This window comes from Strongylocentrotus purpuratus, unplaced genomic scaffold (assembly GCF_000002235.5).
Source record: "Strongylocentrotus purpuratus isolate Spur 01 unplaced genomic scaffold, Spur_5.0 spur5_scaffold_16, whole genome shotgun sequence".
Taxonomy (NCBI): domain Eukaryota; kingdom Metazoa; phylum Echinodermata; class Echinoidea; order Camarodonta; family Strongylocentrotidae; genus Strongylocentrotus; species Strongylocentrotus purpuratus.
In genome coordinates, this window is record NW_022145601.1 from 10,976,765 (window position 1) to 11,002,556 (window position 25,792).

The window sequence follows — 25,792 nt, forward strand, 5'->3', positions numbered from 1 at the left end:
AGGAGAGGGAGGCAATAGAGCAAGAGAGGGAGAGGAAGACAGATCGAGAGAAGGAGAGGGTGAAAGAGTAGAGAGTGAAAAAGAGATGTACTAGAATATTAATAGTGATACAGAGCAACTACCTTCTATCCCAGATGGGGCAGACCAGGGAGGGGAAGGGAAACAGAGCGAGAGAGAGAGAGAGAGAGAGAGAGAGAGAGAGAGAGAGATACAATGGAGAACGATGCATTCAATATTTCCAGCATAAATATAATTGAATGTTTACTATATAGAGAAAGAGAGAAGTTATAGACAGGTAAACAATTCCAATATTTTGGGGCGAAACGTAAACATTGCATTTTTTTCTTTCACCCTTATCAGGGGGTTTTATTACAACAAAATAATCAAACTCACATATATTTTTGTTTAACATAACCGCTATAATACTATACACATACATTTCTACCAATTCAGGTAAATTACACATTTTTCGTTTTCGATTATGGGCCCATATACATGATATAATCACTAATTCCTGTGCCTGGACATTTATCCCTAGAGGTGCGCCAGTGATAACTGTCCAACGGAGTGTTGTGGACAGATTTCCCTTGATTCATCTAGGGATAATTGGCACCGGACACGTGGAAAATCGTATCACACCGGCCTTTACATTCGCTCTAACTCACGTTTTCCTTGGTAGATTTCGCTGGTTAAATTGGCTATGTCTTCAGTAGAGCTATTCGAGCACGGAAAAGGCATTTGATAACCAATAGAAAGTTGCACGAATGCGTTTGAATAAATAACAAGATTTACCACTCCTTTCTTTCACCTCCCTGATTACAGCTTCCTGATATTTCTGAAATAGTGCGCAAACATTTTTTTTTAAAAATATAATATGAAGAGGCTCATATAGATTTTAGTTTTGACTAAAGGAATGATTAAAAGATGACATACATTTTATTTTCTAGGAGGATTATAATTAAAACCCTATAGTCTGATGCAGCTAAGATGACGTAACTTATTTGAATGGCATAAGTCAAGAAGAGCGCATGCAATTTAATTTTTAAGAACCTTCCTTGCTTAAACATATGATGAAGTTTTGTAACATGCAGTAGAGTAGCGCAGAGTTGTAACAAACTCATTTTTACTTTAGATTAAAAATACATGTATTTGTTGCAAACTTCTAATGGTCAAGAGGATAATATGAAAAGTAGGAAAGAGTAAAATGCGGCATGTGAACAATTTTTCAAATGAATATAGTTGTATAGCTTAACATATTTGTAGACATTTGCTCTGGAGGAAGACGCATGGCGTGAAAACAATGAGCGACATCAAAATACGTATTAATTATAATGCATCACCTCAGACGGTGACATATAATTAATTAATTGATTAATTAATAATAACAATATATGGGCCGGCTGGTTGTGCGTAATATAACCACCACGAAAAAGCCAACAAACAAGCAAACGTAGGCATTGGCTCAAATACAACGTAAAAGGCGCTATTTTGTTTTTGCAACGGCCGATTCATATAATCGAATATTTGTGGTGATACATAAATATTAGAAATCGTTATATTTATGGATATTTCAACCGTTTCTGAACCGAATTCGTTCAAACAAAGGTGATTTTGTAATGTAAATTTTATGTTCTTTCAAATTTGCCTATCTCACAAAAAATTATTTTGTGAAGCCTTCTTCAACAGAACATAACTATCCCTTTAAGCTCTCTTTCCCTCGCCACCATGCCTCTCCCTCTGTCCGACTCCAAGACCCGGAGCCTTCCCCACGGTACTCTTCCTTTCCTTTCCTTCCTTCTCCACAACTCTCCGTCACCCTACAACCAGGCGCGCCGGAAGCAGTTTGGGATTGGGGGGGGGGGGGGGCAAACATTCCAGGGGGCTCACTTGAGCAAAAACGTTTGGGGCCGGGGGGGGGGCAGCAGAAACATCTGCATCACCACCACTCCTACACGTTACATGGAGGCCCCGCGGAACGTTTTTCAGAGTGGAGTATTAACGATCAGGTAGAGCGTAAATTGGCGTGTGGTCCAGGAACTGAGCCCCCGGAAGCTCAGGGTTTTAAGGCATTAAATTACGGTAAGATAAGCATATTTAGATACCTTATTTGTGACACTGGCAGGTCACTAATTGGCAGAGAGTCCAGGGAGCAGAGCCCCCGAAGCTCAGGGGTTTTAGGTATTTAATTACGGTTAGATGAGCATCCAGGGGCCCTCTTTAAGACCATTGATGTGGTCCAGGGGGCAAAGACCCCGGAAGCTCAGAGGTTTTAATATTTAACTACGGTCAGATGAGCATCCAGGGGACAGAGCCCCCGGAAGGTTTGGGGTTTTAGGCATTTAATTACGGTGAGATGAGCATATTTTGATACCTCATTTGTGCATTTTTCTTTTTCTCTGTAAAATACTTTTTCAAAAATTGAGGGGGTTCGAGCCCCCAAGCCCAGCCGTTCTGCAGACCCTGACATAATGTTTCTAAATAAGCATATTTTTTACCCGACTTTAATTTTGGGAATTTCTAATTTTTCAACAAACGCATAAAAAGCTATGACTTACAAAAGAATTGAGAAAAAATACCTTGAAATTCATGTCATTTCAGCAACATTTGTAATTGTAAATCACTAGTATCGAATAAGAAATAACCCCCCCCCCCCCCATCAGTACGCCAGCGTTCAGGGGCTCACGTCTTTTCACCCCTATAACAAAAACAGACACGCTTTCCCATTCTCTCACAATATGTCCACGATATGCGCGCATCGCTATTATAAAAACCTCCATTGATAAATATAGGTGGAATGCGCAATGTTTTTCCTGTTAACTTTCCTTTTCTTTGAATAGAATTTTATATGTGATTTAATTCAGGTTTTTATTATTGTTATGTTCTTTTGGGTTAAAAATACAAACCATCTTTACTCCTTTACTGCTTTTTTTTTTTTTTTTTTTTTTTTTTTTTTTGGGGGGGGGGGGCGTTTTTTTTGTTGATTTTTTTTGGTTACGGGGGGGGGGGGCAACTGCCCCCTGCCCCCCCCCCCACTTCCGGCGCGCGCCTATACCTACAACCATCTCTCTTCTTCAGAGCTTCCCCCTCCTACCTATTTCCCCCCATGTGCTCTCATGCACCCTGCTCTCATATATATTTGGCCTCTTACTTTTCTTCAAGTTCATCTATATGAGCATCGAATTATTACAACTTGCTTAACCTTTGATATTCTCGGAAATGGGTTTGCGTCGTTCTTGATTGCTATGATTTATTTTTTGTTGGTGTTGTTGGGTTTCTTTAAAGGCTGTCCAATCTGAAAATCGATACTAAATTCAACAAATGATGAAGACAACACTTTCCTTATTTTTATTATCGATTAATTTATGTAAGTTTCAGTTTAAAATTTTTTTTTTTAAAGCAGAAGAAAGAAGGAGAAAGAAAAATAAATATACGCTGCTAAATTTTCCGCAATTTGTGGAGATTCTAGACAGGCTGTTAACATACTTCGTTGATCGTTTTACGTGTGTATTTTCTGGCCAGCCCGGTTCAGTACATTTAACAGGCTTCTCGGATAGCATGCCCATGCGCAGCCAGTTACGTAAGTTACGTCATGACTAGTTTCAAATGCACGCATTTCGATTTTTTTTAAAGTAGAAAAGTTAGTGATCGTTACAAGGCCATTCGGGAGTATTAAAGCAGATAATGGGATGACGAGTCACAAACTTGACTGATTTCCTAAGAGATAGCTCGACGTCTTAATTTCGATCTTGTTCGCACACGAGATGGAGCCTTACGTTGGCGTCTTGGTGGCTTTCCACGTGGTGCTGATGGCGGTGGGTATACCGGGAAACCTCCTCGTTTTTCTCGTCACGGCGAGTCGCACTCCAAAAAAGAGCGTTCACGTTTTCGTCATCGCTCTCGCCGTCGCCGACCTCCTTGCCTGCTGCCTCATGCCGTTCAGTATCCATTACTGGCTGACCTTCAACAATCAACAATCCAGCATCTTATGCAAAATACACATCTTCACCAACTTCGTCAGTGTTTTCACCTCCATGTTCCTTACCACCGCTGTGGCCTTTGATCGCTACTTCGCAGTTTGTTATCCTCTGAAGACATTCCTCAACTTACCACGATCCTTCAAGGTCTGTGTAGGATGTTTCGTGAATGCCTTTGTCTGTAGCCTGCCATCGGTGTTTGCTTTTGATATCCACAGCTATGGGCCTTCGGTGTCTAACTGCACACCAACGGCCAACCAGTGGCTCATAAAAGGCATCTACGGCATAATTGCCTTCGCTTTTTTGCTGTCCACTGTTGTACTGATCATACTCTACCTGCAAATGTGCATCATGATTCGGCGCCAGGCCCATTTCAGGGCCCGTGTGGCACCTGCTCCCAATCCTGCACCCATTCACGAATCACCTTCTCCAAATGATATTCAAACCATATCTGATAAAGCCCCCGTGGCGAGCAGCTCGACCAACAGACCCATCGAGGACTACAAGGTTCCAGAGTCATCGTCCGTGCATTGTTCACATGGTCCCCACTTAGCAGTCCCTGTGACACATGCATGGTCCCAGAGTTCGCACAAATCTGAACGGCCTCTCCCTGAGAAAACGGAGCGACAAAACCGCAACGCTGGTGTTGCTTGTGCCATGGCTGATGGCATAAGGAATAAGACAACGAAGATGCTGATTCTGTCTACTGTCGTCTTTATCGCGTCCTGGCTACCGAACATCCTCATCAAAGCCATTTCTACGACACAGTACCAAGGACTCTCCCAGTTCCATCCTGCTATACTCATTACAACAAAAAGTTTAGAATATCTCTTCCTCATTAATCACGCAGTCAATCCTTTCGTTTACAATTTAGTCAACAAACGATTTCAAGGGCTCTGTGCAGAGAAAATCAACACACTTCGAAGAAAATTCACTAATTACATGGGTTGAGGAATACAATTTAAATTTGCAAGGAAATTCATTGGGACATTTAAACATGATGTAATACCTTACTGTATGTATTTTGTGTATTTAAAGTCTGTTCATTTCCTCTTTAGTGGTAGCCTATAGTCCGTACAGGGCCTCTCAGGGAAACAGTTTTAATACTCAGAGAGCTACCCTGTTTAAATGAAACGAGTAAATAAATACTGTGTTAATAGTTGTACGTTTCGGCGGGGGTGGAGTGGGGGGGGGGGAGCTACAGCCTCCTCTCCCTCGATAATTTGAAAACGATGTATGAAAATATTTTATTTGCGGTGGTGGTGGATGCGGGATTCTCTGGTGGGCAGGGGATGGTGTACATGCTCCAAATACGCTGACAAAAACAACGACGATGGAACAACCTTATCATCTCTAAAGTGCACGTTGGCGCATAAATATTGTGCACACTTTTAGAATGTGATGCTTCAGATGCATTCAATGTAATTTAAATCGTGGTTCTTGGTCTAATGTAACATCTTTATTATTATGTTATTTGTATTTTCTTGAATAAATACGAATAAATATTTGAATAAAAGATGACATACATTTCATCTTCTAGCATGATTGGAATTGAAACCCTACAGTTTGATGCAGCTGCGATGACGTATCTTATTTGAATGTAACATGATGTAGAGTAGCGCAGTGTTGTAACAAATTCATTTTTTACATTAGATTAAAAAATACATGTATTTGTACAATTTTTCAAATGAATATAGTTTTATAGCATGAAATGTTTCTATAAATTTGCTCCGGAGGAAAACGCATGGAGTGAAAACAATGAGTGGCATTAGAAAATGTATTGATTATAATGCATCATCTGCCAACTAGAAATACTGTTTCATATAGAGATGAGAGTTAAGTCAGATATCATTATTCCAAATGCGAATCATATATATCTCAGATATTAGAGAGAGTTGTGCATACTGCACTGCAAGAATATTTATTAGAGCATAATATTATCACCGATCGACAATTTTCGTTCCGCCCCAATCACTCATGTGAGACTGCACTATTCTTCTGGCTAAATACGTAGATCTAGGGAATATAAATGGTGTCGCATTTCTTTACACGAGAAAGGCATTCGATACGGTCAATCATAATATTTTGCTTCAGAAACTATAAAGCAGTGGTTGTTCAACGATAGCCTAAACTGGTTTTCATCATACTTGAGAGCAAGAAGGCGATATGTTACTATCAATTGGAAAATTCTTCTGTCAAATGAATTCACACATGTGTACCCCAAGGATCGGTCCTTGGACCGCTGCTATTTACTATTTTCATAAACAATTTATCGACAAGTGTTACTAGTGGAGACGTTTTTTCTCTTTGCCGACGATGCAACCCTATCGGTAGGCCTACATGGGTCCACAGTTCGTGAAATTGAATCAAAGTTAAGTCAAGATTACATGAAGTTTATTCTTGGACTCAGAAGAATAATTTCGTACTAAATACAAACAAAACTCAGGTAATGATCTTAGGATCAAGACGGAAAATTTAAACTCTTAATGAAAATAAACTTCATGCTCATATTAGACCCTCATGCACAAGTTAAATCTGTATCTGAATATAAATGCCTTGGCGTAGTTTTGGACAGTTACTTGTCGTTTTGTAATCATGTTGACAGAGTAGCGCTAAAGATGAAACAGAACTTAGGTGTTATCAGAATTTTTCAAAATACATTCAATAAGCGTTACTTAAGTATGTTGTACTAGGGCTATGTTTTTCCACATGCAATGTACTGTGGCAATGTTTGGTCAAATAGATCACAGAATAATTATGAGATACTGAATAAATTGCACAAGCGGGCAGCATACATCATAATCTGCAACAAATGCATACAAAATGGTTACTTTGCATGGTCTTCTTTCGCCATCTAACTCCCTATATTCTGGGAGACAAATTTATTCTCCACGATGATGTGGCGGTACGGACTACACACAATTTCAATCAACAAAAAATGAGATCAAATAAATGCAGAACTGAATACTATAAACGATCGTTTGTCAATTTGGGTAAAACCCATTGGAATAATCTCCCAGTGGAAATTCTAAATTTGAAGGCAGTCGAGAGCAAACTATATTGGACGAAATGGGGACAAAATCCTTTTCCCATAATGTTACAAATCTCGTACTTTATTTAAATTTTTTTTTCTTCAATACTCATTTTGTTATTTTGTGTGGTTTTAATATTTCATGTATTTATTTTGGGAATAGTTTTGCGTGCAGCTACGGTTAGTGTTATTTGAAATGTTTAATTTTTATTAATTCAGTTTGTTTTAAATGTTTATTTGTAAGTCGGAAGACGTTAGACACACACACACAGACACACACACACTTACTCTTACCCTTCACATTAATGTAAAATTTATATTCAAATTTGCATTTAAATATTTTGTAACATGGTATGCAATTATTATTGGTTGTATAATGAAATGTTCAATTTTGTCTTATTCACAAGTTTTTTGGAATGTTTCTAGTTTGTATTTAAAGGGCTTCGACAAAAAACAGTGCATACGCTGATTGGGCTACCCTTTTTACATATATGAAATAAATAAATAAATAATATTCTCGCATACCCAGACAATCAATTGTGCTTTAAAACAAAAAACAGGTGTTACTAACGTTAGTATTGTTCCTTGGAAACATCGATGTCACAAAAATTGTCTGCCCCTACATTTATGTTTATACTTACACTTTGATTCCTTTTGTATTGAAATTGTCTTTATTAATTTGTATTTAGTCACCTCAAGGTACATTTATATATTTGACAAATGATTCACATACCAGTGAAAATGAATATTTAATTACATAATGCAAAGAGCATTATACAGCTTATCACAGGGGCGTACGCAGGGGGGTGTTATGGGGGTTCAAACACCCCCCTTTGGTATTTTAATGTATGTAAACCCCCCTAAAAAAACCTAAACCCCCCACGGCTAACCTAAATAAGGTGACCTTACCCCCCCCCATACGTAAAAAATGTCAAATTTTGAAATTTTGAGACCAAAAAAAAAAAAAAAAGTGTCCGCTTACCCCCCCCCCCCCCCCCCCCCCCCCCCCCCCCCCCCCCACTGAGCGACTTTTCGGCCGGCGCGATTTTCAAATTTTCGGGAGCAAAATATTTTAAAACCCCCCCTTGAAAAAATCCTGCGTACGCCCCTGGCTTATCACATATCAAATATCTTTCTTCACTTATCTGACAATGGATATCCACTAGGCCTTGCCCTGCCACCTGCTGTCAATGGCAGTTTTGGTATCATTACGTATAACAATGTATATTTCCATTTTGTACGATTTGATTAGTAAAGAAATAAAGTCAGAAATATTTGGTTTAGCTAATTTTCATCTATTTAGGTAAATTGTTTTCTTTGCAATCATTAATATATTATTGAAAAGAATATAATTCTAATTCTTCCACAATATACCAAGAATTACCGTTTTTTCGGTTAACATCTAGAAATCAAACAAAGTCAGCTGTTTTCCTAGCTGATTCCCAAAATGTTGTACTATTGTACATTACCAAAAAAGTGTTCAACCGTTGCATTATCTAGATCACAAAATCAACACAATGAGGAACTAATGACTTTCATTTTATACAATTTATAATTTACATAAAACACGTTGTAATGCTATGGTCACATTACCCAAAAGTAGCCTGCTCGGCGGCCGAGCGGCGAGTTTTTAACCAATTCTGCCAGGCGGCTGCCCAGCCACCGAGCGGCGGCCGCCCAGGCACCGCGCGTTTTTAGGGCATCGCTCGGTCGCCGCTGAAGTTTTAGCGCGGAGTTAAAATTTGGGCGGCGCCGGCTCACTTTTCACTCGCCGCCCAAAATACGCTCGGTGCCTGGGCGGTCGCCGCCCGGGCACCGACCTAATCGCTCGGCGATGCCAAAATTCCATCAGCGACCGAGCAGGCTACTGTTCGGTCGGTCGCTGCTCTGATTTGTGACCATAGCTTTAGTGTAGAATGATTTACATGAAAAAGAAATCCAAATTGCAATGCTTTTAAAAGTTATTTGTATCTTGTGTATCTGAATATCTGTATATTTGATGTTTATTCAGTTTAGAATTGTGTCATGAATTGTAACATGAATTAAAATACTACGGTTCAGTGTAAATTTACTTTTTGTGTCTTTCTCACCCTTCTTTCTACTACATGTATTTTCTATTGCTGTCTCGACCTTTTCTTGGGTTCGGGGATGCTATTTTATCAGAATGTCATTGTTTAAGATTCACCGATAAAAGCTTGAATTTTTTACAACGGGGGATTTATTATCTACATATTAAAACAAATATATAAATGTGGCATTGATATGCTTCGTATCCTCATCTAGTATGTAGAGTATATCGTATGGAGCAGAGATAAGTAGACAAACGCCCTTCTTGCCTCCAATCACACGATACGAACCATCTGTCTTCCCCATTCAATCTCTTTCCCCCTCTCCCTATCTCTCTCTCTCTCTCTCTCTCTCTCGCGTTTTTGCTATGTCTCTCTCTCTCTTCTCTCTCTCCCCTTCTCCTTTCATTTCCGTTCTACCACCTCTCCTCTCTCCACTCTCTCCCACTTCGTATTCCCTCCTAGGAGGCTAAGCTCTTCCTCTCTTTCTTCCCCTATTTTCCCTCTCCTATTCGTTTTATTGTTTTATCACTTTCTTATTCCTCTTTCTCTCCATCCTTTTAAGTGTCAACTCCTCTTTTTCCGTACTTTTCCTTCTCTCTCTCTCTCTCTCTACATTCCTCTTTCCACCCTCTGTGCTTTGTTTAAGCTCTCTTTCTCTCTCCACCATCCCTCTCCTTGTGTCCAAGCACCCAAGTCTTCCCCTACCCACTCTCCCTTCCCCTCCTTCTCCCAAACTCTCCATCACCCTCCAACCATCTCTCTTCTTCAAAGCCTCCCCTCCCGCATATTTCACCCCATGTGTTTTATCACCTTTCCCCCTTCAAATCAGGCAAATCCATCGATTGTAAATTGTCATTGTTAACCACAACAAAAGACATAGCCAACGATTGTTAATGTACCTACGTATTGATTAAAGATAGCACATTGGATTCATGTGTACTTTATGATGATGATGATGATGATGATGAAGATTAAGATGATGACAATGATGATGATGATGATATGATGGTGGTAGTGAATGTGTAGTAAAGGGAAAGATTGTCAGGGAAATGCCACTTAAACATTCAGCTATCTTGATAAAAGTCAATGAAAAGAGGAAATAATGAAACAATTGTTCCCGTGTGCGTTGTGTGTGTGTTTGCGTGTGTGCGTGTGTGCGTGCGTGTGGGTGTGTGTGTGCGTGTGTGCGTACGTGTGTGGGTGTGTGTGTGTGTGTGTGTGTGTGTGTGTGTGTGAATGTCTGTCTGACTGTCTTTGTTCAATGCACTGTCTTATTCCTCACCCAACAACTTGGCGCAAGCGAGATATGGCAGTCTTGTAAATAATTCAAATGAAAATGGTACCTAAATGTACTGGGAGGATAACTCTATCTAGACATATCATGAAACCCATGATTAAATATTCATACTTCAAACAATACAACTTTTAAAAAGTGACACATTTTTTTTTTCTGACTCACTCTGTATTATGAGCATCAAGTCATTTCAACTTGCGTAACCTTTGATATTCAGGTAAATGGGCTTGCGTCGTTATTGATTACTATGAATTCTTAATATCTTGTCTTGTTCAGATATAGCGCGGTAAACCACCACAAAAAGGCGGCCGTTGTTTAAAAAAAAAAAATCTTGTAAATGAATTGCAACTGCGTGCAACAAAGGACTTGTGCATATTCACTGAGCTCTGAGCTATGATATTCGAAATTGTGAAGCGTGTTACACTTCAGTATCATTTAGGAAAAAATAAAACCGCCGCGATTTTGCTATCTCGTGACTGAACGAGCCCTTAATTAAATGTTAAATCGGGTTTTCTTTTCTTAAAGAGCGTCGATGTGGAGTGACACTGACAACTGATTTCCGGATTATCTATTCATAATTATATTCGTGTGGTATTTTGGACAAGAAATCGCGCAAAACCAATCAGCCGGGCCTTGAAGTACAACGCGTGTCTTAAATTGTGATTAATCTTGCTAGCTGAAGTATATATATATTGACAATTATCATAATGACAGCAAACGATGCGACCTGACAGGTTTATACGTTTGTAAACACGCATTATAGCTCCACTGCAAGAACGAAATAACAACGAATGCTGATTCCCTCACAACACAATAAAGGAAGATATGAAAATAGCGAGAAAAGAAATATCATGACTGAAGGGTGGGGGGGGGGGGGGGGGGGACGGGGGATACCAAATCCAACAAATGATAAATCCGCCACTGTTCATAGTTCGTATTGTTGATTATTCTATGTTAGTTCCATTCAAAACAAATTCTCATTATTCTATGAAATTTGAAGAAATATTAACGAATGTTGATTCACTCCCAACAACAAAAATGAAAATATGAAAATAGCGAGAAAAAACACATGAACGCTCCCCTTTTCCCCAAACGGGGGGAGGGGGGGGGGGGGTCCGGCTACAATTTCTCCCCCATCCACCAAAGGAAATGAGGATAACGAAGAGTTCATGACAATCCAGCACAATTTTTACATAAATGTTTTTATTGTTTTAGTTTTAAGGCGTGTGTCATTCAGTTGACAATATTTGCGTCATGACTAGCCTCAATAACACAGACTTGCAATTTGTTTTCAAGTAGTAACAATGAGTGATCGTTACGAGCCTATTCAGGTATATCAACGCAGATAATGAAATGAAGTCTGGAGTCTCACAAGTGGAGTGGTTTTCTATAATGAGATAAAGCTGCGCATATACTTCGTCGATAGAGGAATACTTTGATTTGTGCTATACTAATATCTATCAGTAGTTGAGGTTGCGAGTGTAGTATCAACCAGCGAGTGAGCTCGACGTCGTAATTTCGATCTTGTTGGCGCGATAGCTCAGTCGGTAGAGCAGTGGTCTCGTTATCCGGTGACCCGGGTTCGAAACCAAGGTGATGCGCTAGTGCGCTTTGGTAAGGCATTAATCTTCATTACCAGGTCCCTCGGAGATGACATTAAGCCGTCGGTCTTCTGGTTGCTTACTAACAAGCATTTATTGCATTCTTAGCTGTCAGGTAAAATAACCACCACTATCACTATCACTATCACAAGATGGAGCCTCTCAGGGGCATTTTTGTGGCTTTTTACATCGTGTTGATGGCGGTGGGTATACCGGGAAACCTCCTCGTTGTTCTCGTCACGGCGAGTCGCACTCCCAAAAAGAGCATTCACGTTTTCGTCATCGCTCTCGCCGTCGCCGACCTCCTTGCCTGCTGTCTCATGCCGTTCGGTATCCATTACTGGCTGACCGTCAACAACCAACACTCCACCATCTTGTGCAAAATCCATATCTTCACCAGCTTCGTCAGTGTTTTCACCTCCATGTTCCTCACCAACGCTGTGGCCTTTGATCGCTACTTCGCAGTTTGTTATCCTCTGAAGACAATCCTCAACTTACCACGATCCTGCAAGGTCTGCGTAGGATGTTTCGTGAGTGCCTTTATCTGTAGCCTGCCACCCGTTTTTGCTTTTGATATCCGCAGCTATGGGCCTTCGGTGTCTCTCTGCACACCAACGGCCAACCAGTGGCTCATAGAAGGCATCTACGGCATAATTGTCTTTGCTTTTTTGCTGTCCACTGCTGTACTTATCATACTCTACCTGCAAATGTGCATCATGATTCGGCGCCAGGCCCATTTCAGGGCCCGTGTGGCACCTGCTCCCAATCCTGCACCCATTCACGAATCACCTTCTCCAAATGATATTCAAACCATATCTGATAAAGCCCCCGTGGCGAGCAGCTCGACCAACAGACCCAGCGAGGACTACAAGGTTCCAGAATCGTTGTCCGTGCATTGTTCACATGGTCCCCACTTAGCAGTCCCTGTGACACATGCATGGTCCCAGAGTTCGTACAAATCTGAACGCACCCTACGGCCGCTCCCTGAGAAAACGGAGCGACAAAACCGCAACCCTGGTGTTGCTTGTGCCATGGCTGATGGAATAAGGAATAAGACAACGAAGATGCTGATTCTGTCTACTGTCGTCTTCATCGCGTCCTGGCTACCGAACATCCTCATCAAAGCCATTCCTACGACACAGTACCAAGGACTCTCCCAATCCCATCCTGCTATACTCATCACAGTCAGATTCTTAGAATATCTTTTCCTTATTAATCACGCAGTCAATCCTTTCGTTTACAATTTAGTCAACAAAAGATTTCGAGGGCTCTGTGCAGAGAAAATCAAGACATTTCGAAGAAAATTCACTAATTATATTGGTTGAGGAGTGCAGTTTAAAATAAATACCGTATGTATGTATGTGTACAAATTTGTTCAATTTCCTCTGTATTGGTAACCTATAGTTTGTACAGGGCCTCCCAGGAAAACAGTTTTAATTCTGAGAGAGCTAACCTGTTTACATGAAACGAATAGATAAATAAATAAATAAATACCGTGTTAATAGGGTGTACAGTGCCGGTCTGTTACGTTATGTATGAAAATATTTTTGTTTTATTACTGTTATGAATTAACATTCATTATTGTTATTGTTACTGAAAATTGTTGTTACAGAATAGGGCTTATTATCTGGAAAACATCAATATCGGTTAAAATGTGTAACCGTGCATGAATATAAGAAATTAATTAAATAAATAAATGAATAAATAAATAGAAAGGATTAAAACTATTTTAAAAAGGGGGAAGGTTTAGCCATAGTGTAAGGGCAATACTAATGAAGGAAGAGATAAAAAAAAAAGATATGTTATGAAGAGGAAAAGACAGGGAAATATAAAGAACAGAATGAATTGATGTGTATCTAAACATGCTACAACAGATCTACCAAAGATAGGTTGGATATTATTGAATTAGGAAAGAAGTCTTGTGTTGCCGTTGGCCATTCTTAAAGCCCGTCTGCACTAGTTTGGCGAGGGAGATTAGACCTCCCTGCAAGGTCACTGACAGGTCTCATCAAATCAGCTCTCAATTAACATAAGGAAAAGGGGATCATGGGGGACCAACAGGCACTGATTAGGCATTGTTTGCTTTGTAGAGGGTGCAATTAGCTGTAAGTAGTGCAGTGGGGCTTTAAACCTTCGGATTAACGAACATTTCAGGAATAATTCATGAACCTGAGGAAAGAAAACATACAGCTTGTATAAATCCCATGCAAGAAATTGTCAAGTGCTCAAGGATTATGAAAAACTGACCGTTGGTACAAACCCCAGGAAATCGAAAAAATACTGAAATCATGATTACAAGTTTCCTTATCTAACGTATTTAATAATTTAGTTGTAGCTTTTAACATGAAAAGGTAGACGAATTTTCGTTTACATGTGTTTTGTTGAAACTTATCAAAGTCATAATTATACCTGGCACCATGAGCGTTATAAGTTGCGTCAATTGTAAATAAATATTTCGTTTGTACAAAGCGATCGTTATAATACGTTGGGTATGAAATCTGATTTTGTAAAACTGGAATGAAATCACCAACATTGTATAAATTCATAAATATCATGTTGGGGAGTTAAATTAGCGGAATAAATCGTCTCATTAAAGATTCTTTTCATAACCTTTGCTTGTATTTATCAGTTAAATGTATACCATTCAACAACAAAAAAGTCATAAAAGTGGAAGAAATGGATGTTAATTTAGCTGACAATAAATTATTGACAATTTATATAAGAGTTTGAGGTAAAAACATTGTCGTTGACTAGGTAAACAGATCAATTGCTCGCCTGTTGACTGAGTCTGTTTAATGAACTTTGAGAGTAAAAAGAAAACACCAATAGTATTTACATTATTATTTAGACGAATAATGCCCTCGAAATGTAGTAACTGCTACATTTTTTGTAAGAAATAACAATACCCCATAAGTCAAAGTAGTCTCTAACCCATTCCTCGTACCCGAAAATTGTTTGCTAAAGTGCCTCCCAAATCACTCTCATTATCCCGTTCAAATGCCAGCTGAGACGTTATTTTTTACATGATTATGCAAAACGAGCAGGAGAAGACACCTGACGCACTTATTCATGCATCAGAGGTCTCCCTTGACAATTACGTGTTCGAATCTTTTCCCGTGTCTCTAATTATTGCAACATTAAAATGTTGACGCCAATACCTTTCTTTTTTCACATCCCAGTATATAATAGCTAAATCCTTTCTATACCTTCATATTCTGTATCTCATTCTGAATTAGACATTGAAAGTTACAATATTTTCCGCAAAGACCGCAACCGACATGGAGGGGGTGTAGCACTTTATGTAAAAAATGACGTAAGTAGCCAGTATGAACAATAATATTACATGCGACGATATTGAATCTATGTGGGTACAATCACCGCCAAAACATTCGGAAACACTAACTCTTATGCGAGTTATCTACAGACATCCAAATTCGTCGTCAAATTACTTCGATTTATTGAACAGAATGTTAAGTCAAGCTGTCACCAATACAGATGTAGAAATTATATTACTAGGTCTTGGAGACTTAAACTGTGATATCTGTCCAAACGACATAGACTCCAACTCTCGAGGAGATGATGCCTGGTTTTCTTTTTGATCAACTGATTGATGTTCCACCACGAGTGACGACAACGTCGCAAACTATTATTGATCTTATATATTCCACTGACGAAGAAAATCACTCGTTGAATGGAGTGCTAAAAAAATAATTCAGGGATCATTATATGATTTTCACTGTTTACGGCGATGCTGTTATTGCTCATAAAGAAAATATCATAGAATGGAGAGATTTTAAGGGTTTTGAGTTTGCAGAATTCAATTCTTTACTATCCCAAGTGCACTTTGAAAAAGTATAGATTCAGCGTAAGGACGTAAACTGTGCGTGTGATATATGGTACAATCTGATAATGGAAATTGTAAATATGTGTGCACCTTACAAAAGAAACATCTAAGAAATAATTCATCTCCTTTGGTGTCAGGTGAAGGCATCGAATTGATGAACACGAGGGATTACCTTCGTGATAAAGCAACACAACTCTCAGATTTTTGGAAACAATATACAGAAATCTTATCACACGTGAACTCAATAAACTTAAAAAATCATGCATTACTTCATCATTGAACGATAAATCTGGAAATGCAAATGCGTTATGGACGTCTTACTAAAAAAAAACAGTCTAAAAATATAATTTGAATGTAAACGATGTTGAAATATCAGACTTGAAGAAAAAACTACAGACCCGTATTTATACTGCCGATTTGATATAAAATAATTAAAAAGGGCAGTTTATTTCAATATCTATGAATATTTGTCTCAGTATGATCTATTTTATTAACACCAATTTGGATTTCGTCCGAAGCACTCATGCGAAACGGCCCTATTATGAATTCTTAACCAGTGGTCAGACAATGTAGACAAAGGGTTTTTGAATGGTGTAGCTTTTATAGATCTTCGACGTGCATTCGATACAGACAATCACTTTCTCCTCTTAAGAAGATTACATCGATGTGGTTGCTCCCCGAATGTAATCAAATGGTTTGAATCGTACTTGAAAGATCGCCGTCAATTTGTCTCATTAGGGGAAGAAAAATCAACATTTATAAAAAAAAAATAACAATGGGAGCTCCACAAGGGCCCATCCTGGCCCCGCTCCTTTTTACTCTACTTGTCAATGACCTGCTATGTTCCATCTCAAATCATGGCATTGTTTATATGTATGCAGATGATATTACTATTTCTGTATGGGGAAAAGCTAGAACTCAAATTGGCAAAAGCTCTTAGTGAACTGAATTCATGGTTAAATAAAAATAAGTTGATTTTGAATATTGAAAGACCAAAACGATATAGGATCAAAGCAAAAGCTTAGATATTAGATAACAGTATGCTGTCGATTGAATTAAATGGTTGCCAATTGGAATGTGTATATACATATAAATGTTTGGGAGTTATAATTGATGACAATCTTGACTTTAACAAACATATCAAAAGTATTGCTTTACTTGTGAAACAGATAACAAATACATTTTTAAAAATTCTACAATTTAATGCCGAAATTTTGTTTCCATCGGTGAAAGAGTATTCACGATTGGAGGCTTTCGGTAATACCATAGTTGGCTTTATTGAAAAGGCTGTTGATAATTTTCTTTTCTTCAAAACAACCCGCTCAAAGGGCGTTTATAGGAATCATTCGATTCAAGGTGTTATGCATCATATTTGTCAGTGTTTTCTACGTGTCTTCATGTTTCTGATTCTTGTTAGTAATTACGTGGACTTTCTGAAAAGCAGTCATCTTAGCTCAATAAGCTTCAGCGTGAATAAATGAATGTAGTTAAAATCAAAACTCCTTGTAAAAGCTCATTTATTTTCTACCCAGATGCACACACACACAAACAAAAATAAAAATCATCACCTCAAAAAGGGTGTACAACTTTGTTGAGGCTACCACGTCTGAAAGTTTAAGTATTACACGGCGTTTAAGGTCAAATAGAATTAACTCCTAGTTTATAATCCCCTCATCCTTTTTGTTTTCGGCCCTCCTAGATTTTTCTGTTTTTTTGTTGTTCTTCTCTTTACCTCTTCAGAGGGACTTTATTGTCTCATTTCAAAATACATAATTATATATTATTAACAAAACAACTAAAATGAAACATATGAATTATATACAAGATTAACATAATTTCTTAAAAAGATCATTTTAACATTTCTAATACTTTCTTAACTTCTTCATTATCGAAGTATCTTATATTTTCTTTGTATTTCAAATAACATTTTAATGATGAAATGAAATTATTTATTAACCTCTATGGATTGGTTGGTACTTCCCCAAAGTTATGCTTTACGTAGTCTTTGTATATAACCAGTTAAGTAACCAGTTTATCAAAAAATTTAGTAAAGTAAATTTTTTGTTATCTTTTTTTTATATCCAATCAATAACATTTTCATATCAATTTCAATTTCTATTTTAAAAATGAAATATATAATTCTTGAGATAATTTTCCGGAAAACTCTTAATTTCTTGCAACGAAATATAAAATGTTCAATAGTTTCTTTTTCACGACAAATTTCACATTCGTTAGACTGTACGATTTTCCATATAAAGAGATTGTCTTTCGATGGCAATATTTTATGAATTAATTTGAAATTATATTGCTTGATATTACTGTCTCTGTTATTATTTTTCTGTTGTTGTTTGAAAAATTAATTTTGAAATAATAAGTACGAGGACCTAACTCTTCAACCCACAGTATATACCCACAATTCTTAGCACATGCACTTCAATATGTATAATTCATGTAATTTTGACCTTTTAGTATAATTTGCTCTCTGTAACTCATTTTACTTTTATGCATATTGCCTATATCATGTTATCTTGATTTAATATATCTTTAAGAGTTGTTTAATCGATGTAAAATGCCTAGAAAGGATAGAGATTATAATGGATCATAATTACGACTCGGGTTTTATCCGGTCTGTAAGTGGTAAACTGTAAACAGTGCCTGGATGTAGGAAAATGAACAAAGAAAAACAAATGGCGTAATTATAGTTAAGAGTCTAAGGTATTGACAATGCACATTAATGCTCTTAGAAATCATAAAAAGAACCTATATAATATTTATATGTAATCTTTTGAAATGTAAACAGTGCTAGGATGTAGGAAATTGAACAAAGTAAAAAACAAATGGCGTAATTATAGCCCCAAATCTAAGATATTGACAATGCATATTAATGCTCTTGGAAATCAGAAAAAGAACCTATATAATATTCATATGTAATCTTTTGGAATGAAATCGGTGCTTGGATGTAGGAAAATGGACAAAGACCCCCCCCCCCAACCCCCCCCCAAAAAAAAAAAAATGGCGTAATTGTATCCCAAGAAACTGAAATAGGCAAGCACATAAATGCTCTTAGAAACCTTAAGATGAGCCTATACTGGTTATATTTATCTGCATTAAAAAATTAAAAAAAAGGAAACAGTGCTTGGATGTCAACTGCAAGAGAACGGCTTAACATTGATCATAATTTAGGTTTCATCCGGTGTGATATGGGTACAAAAAACCATTATTGAAAAAGCACAAATATGGCGTAACTATAGTTGAAAATATAAAAAGTAGACAATGTACATTAAAGCTCTTGAAAATCCTTTAAAAACCTATATAATATCTATTTGTATTCCTTTGAAATGGAAATGGTGCTTGGCATTCTACACTACAGGAGAACAACTTAAGAAATAGATAATAAATTAGGATTTTTCCGATCTGTTAGAACAAATAAAAAATGGTGTACTTATAACCAAAGAATCTAAAATATGCAATGCTCAAAACTTGCTAAAGAATGTGAGTGCAAAGGAAAAGGAAAACAAAATAATAAGTAGGTAGTGTAGGAAAGCATACACTCATACTACTCAATAGTCTCGAAATGTTTGAACCATTTTGAATGGTTTCCCCCCTCACGTCAGCTTTTAATTAAATAACTTGAAGGTTTTCTGAGAGATGTCATTTCCTTATTGTTGTTTGGGTAGAATTAAAGATCATCTTTTCAATTCAAGTTCAATTCAATTCAAATTTATGTCCACAATCTGATAAAAATACAAACAATCAAAAGACAAACAAGAATACAAGTCCATAAATATAACATAGCATATATGGTGGGATCGACAATAGGCCCACAGGCCTGTCTATGGTCAATCCCTTAAGTATATACATGAAAGTCAAATTTGACAAAAACATGAGTAACTTACAATACAACAACAGCAACTACAATAACAAAACAAAACGGATGGATAAAATGAATAGGAGAGGAAGGGAGAAGGCAAATTAACATAAATTTAAAAGATGATTTTTATATGTTCGTTTTAAAAAACTGGAAGACTTTTGGTACATTTTAAGGTATTCGAGAGATTATTCCACATGATCGGCCCTGAGTATTTGATAGTACATCTATAGACATTATATTTATAATTCGGAAGACACAAATTATTGTTCTGTCTTATATTTTACATACATTTTTTTCTTTATGAAACCATTTATAGAAAAGACAAAAGTAATTTAATAAATAGTTATAACCTTAACATTTCCTGAAAAATTTCTTTGTGTTTCGTCAATAAAATTTTTTTTGTTTATTTGCTATGTAATATCGTAGTTTTAATTTGAAATTAATGAAAAGACTTTTACTATTGTACTCTTTACCATCACACCGAAGTTTAATATACATTATGGATATTATGTATTGTCCTAAAATTAACATGAAGTTTAACCCAACTTTTCCTTTTTTAAATAAAATAACCTATAACTCATGCTTTTTCATTCGTTCATGAAAGTAATTATAATAGAAGTTTTCAATAATTTTCCTAAAAATTCTAACCTTGTTACATTTTAACAAGACATGAAAAGTAGTTTATGTTTTTTTTACATATATCACACTGGTCATTTTCATTATACGACATCTGCATGAATTATGTTTTGATGGAAATATATTATGCAATATTTTAAAATTAACTTGCTTAATCCTATTATTACCTATTTGTTGAAATTTAGAATTTAACACTTTCTGCCAATTAAAAGAAACAGGTAAGTTCAAGTAATATTCCCAGTAAAGTTTAAAATTTGATTTTTAAGTTTTTGTTTCTGGAGGGATAAATAATAATGTTTCGTCTTGAAACTAGATATATCAACTAAATCTCCTGTAGCTACTTCGATTACATTTAAATCGTTTTGTTTACTACTTAATTGAACATTCTTTAGAACGTATAATTTATTTAACCAATAGCATGGGAAACATTTCTTCAATTTTGCGTATTCGAACTCAAATAATATTTGATGAATACCAACTTTACTATTTAACAGAATCGAGTGTTTTCAACTACCATTTGTAATCACGTGCTTTACTTTACAATTTGTTCATCCAATAATTTGCTTATCCAAGATAAATACAAAGAATTAATTTTCGATTCCATGTCTGCCATATCAAGACCACAATCTAACTGTTTATTTCAACGGACATTTCTTTTCACTCTTTCTCTTTTTGAAGTCCAAAGAAAAGCATATATACTTTTATTCAATGATTTAATAACACAATTACTAATTAGGAGCAGGTACTACAGTCGCCATATAAACAATTTGTGAAACGATAAATGCTTTAATAACAACCACTTTATCATAAAACGTTAATATTCTCTGTTTCCAGTTTTTCAATATATTTTTAATTTTTTCGACTTTTTTTTATCCCAAATTAAACATTCATTTTCCCTTTTATTTTTCCCCGATATATATTCCCAAATATTTTATTGGTTGTTCAGTACTTTCCCTACATTCTCCATTCGCATAATCTGTATTGATCTACATTACTTTAGTCTTATCCCGATTTCCTTGAGGACCTGCCACTGCTCCAAAATTTCTGAGCTCTTCCTCAATTTGTGTTTAAGAATGTCATGGTCTATGCAATCAAACGCTTTTGAAAGATCAAGGAAAGTGCCAATAACAAATTGTTTATTCTCAAGCGCATTAGCTATTTTATCACAAAATCAATTAATGCCATGTTAAAACCCCACTAAAGTGTTGGGATCCCCAAATTCGCCAAACATTTGATAGCCAAAAATTAGTATCATAATGTGAAAGAGGGTGTCATTTTAAGGCACACTTTTGGCAAAGATTCCCCCCAAATGTGTTTGAAGACAAAAAATGATAAAAGAAAATGGGTTTGGTATTTTTCCTTCTTCTTTTGTACGCAGTAAACCTCAATTTTGTAATCTTTCATCAGTATTCGACGTCAAACACATTTGTTTTGAAAATTCTTGCAGAAATGTGCCTTAAATGACACCCTCTTTCACATTATGATACAATTTAGGTGAAATTTTGCCATCAAATTTATGGGGCTCCCAACACTTTAGAGGGGTTTTTAACGCCTTTAGAGATCTTCAGAAAAATCTGAATAATATAATGTCTGGAAATTTTTCGAAATAAAGAACCTATTATTCATTGTTATCATTTGTTTAGAAGGGGAATTTTCAGCGAAATTTTCGGATAATTTTGGGGACGCCCATTTGCCATTGTCAGATACAGGAAGACATCACCTTAATAAATCGTAATTTATCTCATTTGTTTTGGGGTAGAAAAAAGGAAGATAAAAGTTATATATCTCACGCCATAAAACTTGTTGTGAACGAAATTATGACCATAGTAATAAAACAAAAACAAAATTAATGAAACGATCGTGATGACTATAAAAAGTTCAAAAAAACTGAGTAAAAAATAAGGACAATCTATTATAAATCCTTTGCGAAACTACGGCCAAAGAAAAAAAGAAATAACGTGATGACTTTTAAAATGAAAACAAAAAACAAGGACAACTCCAAATAATTTATTATACATCCTACAGAAACTTTAATTTGTTCTATGTATACATCATTGTAATATTTGAAAATTGCAACGGGTGATGCACAAGGCTATTAACATTTGTGAAGGTTCATTTTTTTAAGGCCTCCTCTTTACGTCCGTGTTTAAGGTGATATTTGATAAGATCCTGGAATCTTTTCCATTTCTATTTCTTCGAGCATTACAGAATGATCTGGATCACAATGATTTGTTAATTGGTAATTTTAAAGGCCAGTCACACACAATAGTGAGATTGAACTACAGATAAAGAGAGAGAAAAGGAGAAGAAGAAGAGAGACAAAAGGGAAGGAGTGAGGGGAGGCAAGGGAACGAGAGACAGAGATAGAGAGAAGGGGTTTTAGCTTAAAGAAGTGAATTAGAGAATCTAAAGATATTAACACAGATGCAGCATCCCCTATCTAAGATGTTTTTCTTCAAACGGTAATTGTTAATGCTTTTAATGGCCAGTAACATACAGCACACGAACAGCAGATAGATAGATAGAGAGAGAGAGAGAGAGAGAGAGAGAAAGAGAAGTAGAGAAAGGTAGAAAGAGCGAGAGAGAGAGAGAGATAGGATGTCTAGTTGTCAAATGATCTAGAAGAATCTAAAAATATTCGCACGAGGATATACATGTAACTCCCAAATTAGAAGACAAAACATCGTCTCATTGTTATTTCATGTTTTTCTTCAAACGGTAATTGTTAATGCTTTTAATGGCCAGTAACATACAGCACACGAACGGCAGAGAGAGAGAGAGAGAGAGAAAGAGAGAGAGAGAGAGAGAGAGAGAGGAGGGGGGGGGGTCTAAAAATGATGTACAATTTAACGTCAACGAGTTGTCAGAAGCCCTTGAGACTGACGTGTCGGTCATGATTGTGATAACTGTGAAAACTCGTCTTAAGGACCAGGGGGGTGTTTCACTAAGCCCTTAAATCGATCTAAAAATCGATTCGATTTTAGTTGATGAAACACCGCCCAGGAGTGTTTCGAATGGACTATCGGTCTCGTACGCTTTCAGTCTAATGGTCTGTCGGTCTATTTGGCGGTCGGTCTCGTAGGCTGTTGGTCTCGTGGGCTGTCGTTATCGTGGACTGTCGGTCTATTGGGCTAACCCTGCTCCCGATACCCTAAAATTCTGGTTTCTGATACCCGATTTCTTGAATATTTCACAACATTTCTTTTTCTAGTCCATTTCTAACTATCATGATTTTTGTATACAGCGGTGGATTCAGGATTGTCCAAAAGGGCGGCCGAAGCCAACAAGGCGAGAGCCCTTCTGGGTGGGGTCCAGAGGCCCGATTTGATGTAGGCCCCCCGGACGCCCTCGAATTTAAGCAATTTCATACAATTAACAACGGGCTATCTTGGGAACCACTTGTATCTTTATACGGATTGCACCCAGGGGTCAGATTTTGAGGCCCTTGTGGGTTGCTGGGGCAGAGCCCTACCGGGGATCACGAGAGCGGAGCCCCAGGACGCTCTCAAATTAAAGCAATTTACAACCTTTAAGACAGCCATCTTGAACGATAGAAACTCCTTGGAATTTGCCCTGCTCCTGTATTTATTTCGTTGCAAATCAATTCTCTGTCTTTCCCTTTCTCTCTCTCTCTCTCTCTCTCCCACACAAACACACACGCACGCACACACACCCACACACACACACACCTAAGGATGATTTTAAAGAACACAGGGTTGTCTTTGATGGTGTCTAGGGGCCGCTTTAGACCCCTGCCGGGGGTCCAGGGGGCATAGCCCCCGACGCTCTTGAATTTGAGCAATAGTCCATTTTCTTAATGTAACCCAGTTTATGCATAATTATGGCTTCGCGAAGCGCTTCGATACGAATCATTTCATTGACCTTTTACGAATAAATATATATCAATATTCAGAATCCAAATTGTATACATTAGTTGTTGCTAGGTAGGTCAAACGTTATCGCTTCCCCTTCCTAACATCACGTAATGCATGCAATTTGCTTTCTGGCTATTGAAATAGATTATTCATAACAGATGAATGAAGTAATTCATATCGAGGCACATAAGCATAAATTTGGTAACATTAAGAAAATGGCCTATTCACACCTTAAAAAAAGCCGTCTTGAGCGATAGAAACTTGTATCTATGCCTTGAAATTTGCACCACCCCCATTGTGTTATTCCGTTGGGAAATCAATTCTCTGACACACATACACACACACGCACGCACACACACTCTCTCTATCTCTTAGAATAGAATAGAATTTATTGACTCATTCGACCCCCTTCTGGGGTATGAGAGTACAACACATGTACATGTCATGATAATGATACATAATAAAGAATACAAACATGGCTTAATAATACAAAGAATACAGAGTACAACAAAACAACAATATAAAAGTATAACGATAAATAGGAATGATCTAAACCTAGCCTATGCTAAACATAAATACAATATTATACAATATGGCAAGCATACATGAAAAGTGGAAAATACCACATGAACAATCTAAATACAAACACAAAGAAAAAGAAAGATAAAAACAAAAAATAATTTTACAATTTTTTTTTTGTTTAAATACATTATTGTCTTAACAAAAAAGAAATTATAAGTTTCATTTTTGTACATGTAAGTGAGTTGTGATTGGATTGTTAAGATATATGCAGACTAACAAAATACGCCATAATCGTCCATTGGACAAACAAAAACATAATGGAATATAATGTAATAAGACAAACAAAACAAAAAGTATACTAACAAAAAAAAACAAAAAAAAAATGAACAAAAGAACAAACAAACCATCAAAACTATACTTGACCTAAAGAAAGACTGTACTACAGATCAAGAATTGTTGGTTGCTTAATTAACCTACCACTTCGGGTTGTAACATTTCTTTTTATGGGCGACATAATTATGATTGGATTGTTCAGATTTACATGTATATAGACGAGCAAAATATGACATTATTATCCTTAAGAAGAGTACTAATTTCTTCAGCTGTCCTATACCGGAACATGAAAATAAATTCAACATGTGTAATGTGCAAGGGCGTTTAACTATTACTTTGCGACCTAAATATAACTCTCTTTCCTTTCTGAAAAAAGGGCATACAAAAACATAATGGAATTCATCACCAGACTCATGCATATCACAACATGGGCATTCAATACTAATTTCATTAACAGCTTCTTTGAATCTGTTATTATTAATTGGTAAACGGTGTGACCTACATCTAAAACGGCTCAGTGTTATTCTATCTTTTTTACTCAGCAAAACTAAATACCTTTCAAAGAGACAATCCTCTTTAAAGATCCTATAATTTAGGCACACACTGTTTGTCCAAATTGTTGCCATCACATCTTGTTTTGAAATATCGTTTAATCTCAACTTCAGAGTGCTCAGTATCCAACTATTGCTAAATCCTTCCCCTTGCTTTAGCCAAACAATACCAAGACCAGCATGGTTCAATA

At 36.9% G+C, this 25,792-nt stretch overlaps 2 protein-coding genes across 2 annotated transcripts; both read left to right on the forward strand.

Annotated features, from left to right (window-relative positions):
• The first annotated feature begins 3,699 nt into the window (after positions 1–3,699).
• Positions 3,700–5,650, forward strand: LOC100890718 (gastrin/cholecystokinin type B receptor-like). The gene has a single exon (XM_030986777.1). It carries the CDS (start codon positions 3,762–3,764, stop codon positions 4,923–4,925), a length of 1,164 nt encoding a protein of 387 aa, XP_030842637.1. The 5' UTR covers positions 3,700–3,761; the 3' UTR covers positions 4,926–5,650.
• Positions 5,651–12,121: 6,471 nt separating this feature from the next.
• On the forward strand, positions 12,122–13,620 carry LOC100888956 (mu-type opioid receptor-like). Its single transcript, XM_003729779.2, has 2 exons — positions 12,122–13,153; positions 13,582–13,620. Exons 1-2 carry the CDS (start codon positions 12,122–12,124, stop codon positions 13,618–13,620), a joined length of 1,071 nt encoding a protein of 356 aa, XP_003729827.1.
• Positions 13,621–25,792: the final 12,172 nt, after the last annotated feature.